This window comes from Otolemur garnettii, unplaced genomic scaffold (genome assembly GCF_000181295.1).
Source record: "Otolemur garnettii isolate 467f Iridium unplaced genomic scaffold, OtoGar3 scaffold00210, whole genome shotgun sequence".
NCBI lineage: Eukaryota > Metazoa > Chordata > Mammalia > Primates > Galagidae > Otolemur > Otolemur garnettii.
In genome coordinates, this window is record NW_003852605.1 from 1,571,840 (window position 1) to 1,581,800 (window position 9,961).

At 37.0% G+C, this 9,961-nt stretch overlaps 1 protein-coding gene across 1 annotated transcript in view; it reads left to right on the forward strand.

Annotated features, from left to right (window-relative positions):
- CMPK1 (cytidine/uridine monophosphate kinase 1) overlaps positions 1 to 4,025 on the forward strand; it is a 43,072-nt gene extending 39,047 nt beyond the window's left edge. The window contains exons 3-5 of the mRNA XM_003801430.3: positions 991 to 1,067; positions 1,287 to 1,383; positions 3,085 to 4,025. Coding sequence (XP_003801478.1) covers positions 991 to 1,067; positions 1,287 to 1,383; positions 3,085 to 3,126 — 216 coding nt within the window. The 3' untranslated portion in view covers positions 3,127 to 4,025. The remainder of the gene's footprint in view (positions 1 to 990; positions 1,068 to 1,286; positions 1,384 to 3,084) is intronic.
- Positions 4,026 to 9,961: the final 5,936 nt, after the last annotated feature.

Here is a 9,961-nt window from a genome sequence, read left to right on the forward strand (position 1 = left end):
CCCCCCACCCCCCCACCGCTTTACCAATGTTAAAATCTGGTCACCTTACTTATCGGCTTGTTTGTAGGAAACAAAACACACATTTCTGGGAATTGGGAAATTTTTCTATTTTAAAGAAACATATAGGATAACTTGATTTGTCTTAAGAGTGAAATGATCTTGATCTTGAAAAAAGCAGGAAAGTGTTCTTGTTCGTTCTGGCCCTTTTAATAACAAACACAGTCATACATTTGAATAACTAAATTTCTCGGAATCATTTAATTAAAAGTCCTGACTCTGTTTGACAGCCGCTGTAATATAAATTTCATTAAATTAATGCCAATAGCCCAAAAGACTAAGAATGTGTCATAGTGCCTTGAAAGAAGTTGGCTATTCTTATGTTGAATTGTAAATGTGCCTCTGGAGAGACTTGCTGCAGCCTTTGAGTTGCTTTAAAATGTAACTCTTCTTCCAACCCCCAAAAATATGTTTTCACTTATTCTTCAAAGTTAACTTTAGAATGTTACCACAGCTTATAACTAAAGAATGTTTATTCATGATTAACAAGGGATGCCTTATTCAAATGCAAATATGTTGACTCTTAAATATTTGGATATTTATGGAGTTACAGAAAAGTAAGCAAAAATCGAACAAAGTTTGAAGCATGTAATTCATACCTAATAAGTTAATAATATATCCGAGATGGAACCATACACATACACATACAGATATTCTTTTTATTGCGGTTTGAAAAAAAAATACACAGGAAAAACTGAGTCATGAATGAATTCTTTTTGTGCTCTGTACTTATTTAACCTAGTTTATATAAATTGAACCACATGTTTAAATTTAAAAGGACTTTGCATGTTGATTAATGAATTAGACACATTGAGTTTAATGCAGTTTAATGCAATTTTTTTTGTTATCTCTTTAAACTTTATTTTCTTTTCAGGTTAAAAGAATGGCAAATTCCAATCTTTATATTTTTAAAATAACTATATCTCTTTTTAGATCTGTATTGAACGATGTCTTGAGAGGGGAAAGAGTAGTGGTAGGAGTGATGACAACAGAGAGAGCTTGGAAAAGAGGTACTTTTCAGTTCTTACATAATTACCTCAATCCCAGACCTGTCCCCTTGTGGTCCAGAAAAAGAAAATGTCATGCTTCACTTTGTAAAATGGCTTGTGTAAGGAAATGATAACTGAGTCACTTGGGTCAGATCCAGTATTGTCCTCTGAGCTGTCCTATAACGAACGTGTAACAGAAAGGATGGATACCTAGGACCTCACAATGTGCTTCTTTTGCAGAATTCAGACCTATCTTCAGTCAACAAAGCCAATTATTGACTTATATGAAGAAATGGGGAAAGTCAGGAAAATAGATGCTTCTAAATCTGTTGATGAAGTGAGTGTCCCTAACTTGCCTTTTAAAAAAAGTCAAGTAAAAATGTGATTATTTCTCTTGGGGTTGGTAGGCAGAGAAAAAGAAATACTATGACACATTAGTTTGTTTCTTAAGCCGTTGAAGACAAAATGAAAAATTACATTTTTTTCCTTTAAAGAATCTAAAAATGGGTTTGATAACTTCAGTCTTATTTTTCATGAGAAGTGGGCGGTTTGTTAATTTCAAACCTCTTCCCAAGTACTGGAAAAATTAGTATTTTGAGAACTGTGATTTGGATCATGTTCATTTTTTAAAAACTTATAACATGAATGGCAAGCTATCTGGATCAAGAGCCCTGGGCTGCTTTATTCTCTTACATTACAGAACAAACAGGTCCAGAGGTACAGGGCTTCCAAAACTTAACATTTCTCTCTTTCTTCATGAATCAGTCATCTCTGAATTATAGTTTGCAGATCTTTAGTGCTCAACAAATATTTTCAGTGTCTCCTCACCTATCTCCCCTGTCTCCTGATTCCTTGAATCTTTTTCCTCTTTTTTTTTTTAATTTTTATTTTTTTTGAGACAGAATCTAGCTCTTTTGCCCTCAGTAGAGTACAGTGGCATAATCTTAGGTAAATGCAGCCTCAAATTCCTGGATTCAAGTGATCCTGCTTCAGCTTCCTGAGGAGCTGAGACTATAGGCACACCATGCTGTCTGGCTAATTGTTCTGTTTTTAACTTTTTTTTTTTTTTTAGACAGAGCCTCAAGCTGTCGCCCTTGGTAGAGTGCTGTGGCTTCATAGCTCTCAGCAATCTCCACCTTCTGGGCTCAAGCAATTCTCCTGCCTCCGCCTCTCAAGTAGCTGGGACTACAGGCTCCCACCACAGAGCCTGGCTATTTTTTGTTTGCAGCCGTCATTGTTATTTGGTGGGCACGGGCTGGATTCGAACCCACCAGCTCAGGTATATGTGGCTGGCACCTTAGCCACTTGAGCCACAGACGCCAAGCCAATTGTAACTTTTTAGTAGAGACATTGTTCTTGCTCAGGCTATCCTTACCCCTTAGCCTTTCAGGGTGCTAGGATTATAGGCTTGAGCCCCTGCCTTCTTCCTCTTACATTCATAAGATAAAAAAGAAAGGCTCAGAGGAAAAAGATTCAGGGGATCTTTTTTTTAATCCATGTCTGCTTCCACAGACATGAGATAATATTAATATATGAGAAAACTTTGTGTTTAGAATCAGAACTAAGGGCTCGGTGCCTGTGGCTCAAGAGGCTAAGGTGCCAGTCACATACATCTGAGCTGGCGGATTTGAATCCAGCCCAGGCCCGCCAAACAACAATGATGGCTGCAACCAAAAAATAGCTGGGCGATGTGGTGGGCGCCTGTAGTCCCAGCTACTTGGGAGGCAGAGATAGGAGAATCACTTGAATCCAGGAGTTGGAGGTTGCTGTGAGCTGTGATGCTACGGCACTCTACCCAGGGTGACAGCTTGAGGCTCTGTCTCAAAATAAATAAATAAGTAAAATTCATAAAAAGATGAAACTTCAACACATATCACAAACAAAAATAATACAGTATAATTAAGAAATTATAATGTGATTTTTTTAATCATCCATTTTGAAAATTAATATACAATTTACTATTTTTAACAGGAACTTAGCTATATGGTGTTTTTATGGTATCTGTTTCTAAAATTACTATTATCTTTTTCCTTTACAGGTTTTTGATGAAGTTGTGAAGGTTTTTGATAAGGAAGGCTAATTAATTCTAAGCCTGAAAACATCCTTGAAATCATGCTTGAATATTGCTTTGATAGCTGCTATCACACCCCTTTTTAAGACAATTTTAATCTTTCATAATACATCTCAATTAATGGCTGGAAAGTATATAGCAAAACATTAATTTTTTTATGTGCTCTTTTTTTTGGTCACGGGAATAGACAGTAAATTCAGCTTTTACTTCATCCTAGTTATGGTGCTCACAAAACAAAGAAGGATATCAGCTAGTTCTTTGTTTTTCTTAAAAGAGAATGTCCCTTTTATAGTTTGTGCCTTCTGTGAGCAACACCTTTTAATATGCATATTAGATCCGTTTATTAATTACAGTATGTTAGGGTTAGGGATACCCACTTCCTCTTTTTCTTGTAAGTTTTAAATTTCCAAGCTTAGGTGAATTTGTGGACCAAATTTCAAAGGAACTTTTGTGTAGTCAGTTCTTGCACAGTATGTTTGGTAAACAAACTCCTAAAATGGATTCTTAGCAGTGTTTTTTAATATTTGTCAAATAACTGACCATTTCCTATAGAAAGGTAAAAAAAAAAAAAGCTTAGGTTTTGTTTATTTACTGCATTTTGTAGAAAGTTGTATGACAGGGCATATTCTTTGTTTCAAAGTTTTAGGATGGGGGCCCTGGGGGTTCAGAGCCTGGGAGAATTGTCAGCTTCATTCTGACATAGTCTGAATAGATGGGGCAAGGATCACGTGTAATAGCTTGTGTTCCTCATACTCTGTTAGATAGTGTTATTCATGATTCAATTGATCTTAACAAAATCAATTTTAGCAGTGGAACCTTGAAATGCATGTGTTAGATTTATGCTAAAATGATTCAGTTAGCGTTTTAGTAACACTTCAAATTTTTTAGTTTGTTTTCTAGACTAAATACAAGGTTAGTATAAATAAGAGCAATTTAATGGTTAAATTTCTCATTTATATTTAATTTTTTGAATATTATTTTCAGTTGTTTAAGAAGATTTAAATATCCGTGCACTTTGGTCAGAAAAATAATAAATATATCTTATAAATATTTGGCTATTTTTATTCAGTAAATTCTTTTTTTTTTATTTTTTGCCATCATGTTGAAGCATTAAAAGAGAATTTTTTTAAAGATCCAAAGGCATATTCTTTTACATCCATGTTTCCTGTACAAATCTCTGATAATTTTTTTCTCTTCTCTTTCCTTCTATCCCTAATGCTGAGTGGTATCCAAGGTTCTTAATATGAGATTTCTTAAAATGTTTCTCATTTTTGGCATTTACACTGTTTGGGACACAGGGTTAAGTAGGGCAAGGAACTTTGTTGTTGTATAATTAGATTTGTTATTTAAAGTCCTAGGGAATAGTGAGGACAAGTTAATGGATGTTTTATATTGTAATAGAATCATCTGTTTCTATGTGTTATGAAATTCACTTAAGTTTTTCAACATACTTGCCATTAGAAAACAAAGTATCGCTAAGTACTGTAACATATTGGCCACCAGAATTTGTATTGAGATTATCTTGGTTTCTTGGAAGACATTGTAATGAGTTCTTAGCTAGTGTTTTAGTCCAGTCAGTAGGGAAGTGGTGTAATCGAACAGGAACAGGTCTCGTATGAAGCAAGAGTAAAAGACTAAGGTTTTGAGAGCATGCTTACTCACATAAGTGAAGAAATCTGTCAGATGAGAATCTAAATATTTATACTGATACTGAAAGTAACCTTAAAGTTTTGAAAAAGACTGTTGAGACTAGGTGCTTTGCTTCCTTTCATCAGATCTCTTTCTTTGGCATTTGAAAACAGAAACCAAGAAACATTGTAATTACTAAATTATGAGGCTTTGCTTTTTGTTTTCTTTTAAGTAGAAAAACATGTTGGCAATACTGAGTTTTGGAGTGGATTGCGATACATCTGACTTTACTAGTTTGATCATTCCATTTGTTAAAGATACAGTCACTAAGAAGTTTTTGAGTATTTTGAAAGACCCTAATTTGAGCCTTGCTTGTTTTTTTTAAATTAACGTTATTTCCATTCAGTGATGTTGGATATGTATGAATTATTTGGTAAATAATCTCAATAAATTTTGTGCTGTGGCCTTTGCTATTTGCTGGTTCAGATTTCTGTTCTTTTAAGCATATTGAAAGATCAAGAAGTATTATATTTAATACATGGATCCTCATACAGCAAAACCAGAGTTTAGGATTCAGGGGAATTTTCTGCTCTGTGTATTATGCTTGTACATCTTGACTTAAAACAGAAAACATGACTTTATCCCATTCCTTCAAGAAGTAATCTATACTGAGTTACAGGCAGCCTATTTTATTACCCACCAGTGGCATCAATTGCTTGTCTCTTTGAGGGGGAAACTGACAACAAGCAATGTGTATCAGGATGCAGGCTTTTTGTGGACTTGGGGCTTTGCTCTTGAATTTAGTAGTTATCAGACATTCCTATGGTCTCAGGGGATAATAGTGGCTAAAAGTATAGGCGAGACTATCAGTGTCTTCTTCCGGGAGGTTTGATCCTCATCTTCAAACTCCTACTCATTGCACAAGCAATAGTGCAATAAACACATTTTCTGCCTTCCAAAAGTATTCTTGTCTAAAACACTTTTGATATGAATAGACCTTTTGACATCTCCTGTTGGTTAACTTTAATCATGAACCTTACATCCTACTTCACTTCTCCCTAGCTCACCTGCATACTTTAGTTAAATTAAATGCTTCATATTTCTAAGCTTTATTTATTTATTTAAGATAGGGTCTTGCTGGGTGCCCAGGCTGGAGTGGTGGGATCATAGCTCACTGTACCCTTATTTCAATTCCTTGGCTCAAGCTATCCTCCTGCCTCAGCCTCTAGAGTAGCTAGGATTAGAGGTGCTGGGTACCACACTGGCTAAGCATTTTTTTTTAATAAAAGAAAGGAAGCTCATTTATTGTGTACCAAAGAGAAGAAAAAAATGGTCCTAATCACTTACCCCTTCATTTCCTCTTCCCCGAGGACAATACAAGAAGTCTCTTACTTTCCTTTGGATGGGGTTACTGTGATTGTGATGTTAATCACAGACCTCTGTTATGTCACCTTCTTTCCTGTTGTGGGAAGAACTGAAAGACTAAGTTGAATTTCTGGTTCCTAATTATACCTGATGTCCACCATACCAGCTCATCACTCAGGCTCAGACCTTTATGGGACTCTCCTATCACCATTTATCTGAGTAAAACCGCCTCTTGGATCCCTCTTCTTTTACTTATTTATTTATTTATTTATTTATGTTAAATCATAGCTGTGCACATTAGTGCAGTCATGAGGTACAGTGTGCTGGTTCTATATACAATCTGAAATATTTTCATCAAGCTGGTTAACATAGCCTTCGTGTCATTTTCTTAGTTATTGTGTTAAGACATTTATATTCTACATTTAGAAAAATTCACACGTACCCTTGTAAGATGAACCATAGGCGTGGTCCCACCAATCACCCTCCATCCACCCATCCTTTCCCTTCCCCTCCCTTTCCCCTTTCCCCATATTATTGGGCTATAATTGGGTTATAGCTTTCCTATGAAAGCTATCAATTAGTTTCATAGTAGGGCTGAGTATACTGGATACTTTTTCTTCCATTCTTGAGATACTTTGCTAAGAAGAGTATTTTCCAGCTCCATCCATGTAAACATGAAGGAAGTAAAGTCTCCATCTTTCATTAAGGCGGCATAATATTCCATGGCATACATATACCACAATTTATTGATCCATTCGTGGGTCAGTGGGCACTTGGGCTTCTTCCATGACCCAGCAATTATGAATTGGGCTGCAATAAACATTCTGATACAAATATCTTTGTTGTAGTGTGATTTTTGGTCTTCTGGATATATACCTAGTAGAGGAATTGTAGGTTGGATCCCTCTTCTTCAGAGACTTCTCTTTTGTGCCTGTGTCCTCCTAAGAGCCAGGCATATTATTTTGTCTTATTTAGGGCGACAGGGATAACAAACCAGAACATTTCTCTAGGTGAGGCTCTTTCAGCTCCAGAAAATTAATTTTTATTTATTACACATTTTGAAATATTAAATAATCGTATGCAACTTTGGAATACTGGCCATTACACCAGATCCAACTAGAGTAAAGGCATCTTCAGAGACAAGTTACCAGATACTTTACCACATTACCACATCCAGCCTCACTGTCGGGTAAACAGAGACACACTTGAAGAATTGTCTTTTATACAGGAGAATTAAGTAGGTAAGCTGATACCACATACACATCCTCATTTGGTTACATAACCACAGTTCAAAAAAGACCGTTTTTAGAAGCCATTGGGAATGGCTTTGGAAATGCTCTTAAAATATTCTTTTGAAGGCTCCCTGGAAGAAATACACTCTCAGTAGCTGCTTCTGTAAAATATGTAGTTTCAAGATGAGCTTCCAAGGAAAGCCTTCAATTGAATTAAGTTTCCTTGCTAGCTTCTAGATCAGTGATTTTCAACCAGTGTACTGTGAGAGCATCTTCGGTGTGCCTTGAAAAAATTTTTAAAGACCATTATTTTTGAAACACATTCAAAGCACCGTTAAGTATATTCTTTTTACTCTTTTTTTATCAACATAATTTAAGTGTGTTGCGGAAGTTTATAGGTTGAAGTGTGTTATGAGATTTAAAAAAGGTTGAAAAACACTGTTTTAGGTCCTTGCAAACCTCTGAGGACTCTGGGTTGAACTGGCCTCACAGCTGCCTGGCTTCAAGGGCTTCCAGAGCCAGAGGGGAAAGACATTCAATACAGGTTCAACAATAAGTACTTAAAAGCACAAAGCTGTATGCAGGGCTCACCCTAAGTTGTTTGTGAGTTTTATTATATTAAGAACCATTTTCACAAGTGGCTTGAAAGCAGCTGGCAGAACTTGGCCAGTCTGGTATCAGCAAGTGTGATGAGGCTACATCAAAATGTCAGGCTTTTTTTCTTTTTAATTACAAGTACATAATAAGCACTACTACTGTCCTATCCTCAGTTGGGACAGTGGTCAAGATGATACATTGTTTACATTATTTGGAGGGAAAAAAAGGCTAAAGTTTAATGGTTAACTGTTAGATTGGGTCAAAATATTCCCACGTTAAAAGGACCAAGTTGAAACAACCACATAAGAATCCCCGTGGTCCCAGAGTCACTGTTAGAATGTCTGTGTCATATCCAATATCAACATGGTTGAGCACAGATGGCATCTATATTCCTTCCTCTGTGTAAGACCTTTACTTAGGTTTGGACAAGTGTTCTTTTGGGAAAGAAGGTAAATATTGGGCTTGAGGCTGGTGCTACTATGTGATAATGGAACATTTTGAAATTCAGGGGATGACATGGGAAGAAGGAAACCATTTATAAGGAAAAGCAGGATTTTTCAGTCTAGTTCTACTTCATACATGATGGCTTATTAATACTCCACTCCAAAATCACTCCCACAAAATATTTCCTAATCTGTCCAAAAGTCTTCATGATCATGGACCACATTCCCACCTGTCCATGAGTATTTTGTTGAAGAAAATGGGATTCAGGAATAGGACTTTCTTACCACCTATCTTCATTTATCTTTAACTTCTGGTTTGAGTAATTTTATAGATATTTCTGAGTTTAGTTTGTGTATTTGACCTAAGGAAATAGCAGCTAAATCATTATTTTATATGATGACACAGATTATAGCTAGATATATACAGGCGGTATTTTCACAGTCTATAATCACAGTCATGCAAGGATCTGTCATCTTAATTTAGTGCCTGGTCACTAGCAAGCCAGTTTTCAGAGATGCTGATCCCTATAAGTGGCGTTACAAGTTTGTTACAGGTAGTCTACCTCTACCTTAGGCAATGTGTCTATCACAGCAGCACCAAAACGTTCATGTTACAAAAATGTAAAATAGGGATACAACAATCAGTATCCAACTACTGCCTTCAACAAGCGTACTAAATAAGCTCAAATCTGGTGGTTTCTTAACTGTGTTGTGATCTCATTTTGTTTTCACAGCAACTTTTAGGCAGGTTGGAGTGGTGATTTCCCTATGTTATGGATGACTAAACTGAGGCCAAAACAACCCAACTCAGTTGCTATAATCTTCACAACTAGATAGTTGAAACTGGAACTCAGACCTCCGGGCCTCACTGGATCTGCCTCCTATCTTTGTAGTAGCCCCTGCTGTCTGCTAGATTGGTACTAAGTGTGAGCTCTCACACCTCACTATGCTTCCTCTGCCACTATTACCCTCCTTTGTTTTCTTTACTAGACATCACCACACGTGAAGTTACTTTCACTTGTTGATCTCCCACACTAGATTTTAAATGCCCGGGGAGCAACACCATCTTTTCATCCTGTTTCCCAGTGCTTAGACCAGTTCCTGCACATAGAAGGCACTCAGTAAACATTTGTTGAAAGAGTAAACTGAAAAGCTTTGAAAGATATTTTTGGCAGTAGCTGTTATATCACTGAGCTTTGAATCCCAGCAGGGTCAACTTGTGATGGCCTTATGATTCTATTTTCATTCCCCTTCAAGACTGGGAGCTGGTGATCCTAAAGTACTGAGGCGGGAAGGGAGCTGGATCTTAGACCCCATCAGTCTCTGTTTTCAGCATGCAACTCTCAGAAAGACTTAAAATCTAACTATCTGGCTCAGCTCAAGTGGCTAAGGTGCCAGCCACATACACCTAAGGTGGCAGGTTCAAATCCAGCCCGGGCCCACCAAAACAACAATGATGGCTGCAACCAAAAAATAGCCGGGCGTTATGGCAGGTGCCTGTGGGCCCAGCTACTTGGGAGGCTGAGGCAGGAGACTCGATTGAGCCCAGGAGTTGGAGGTTGCTGTGAGCTGTGATGC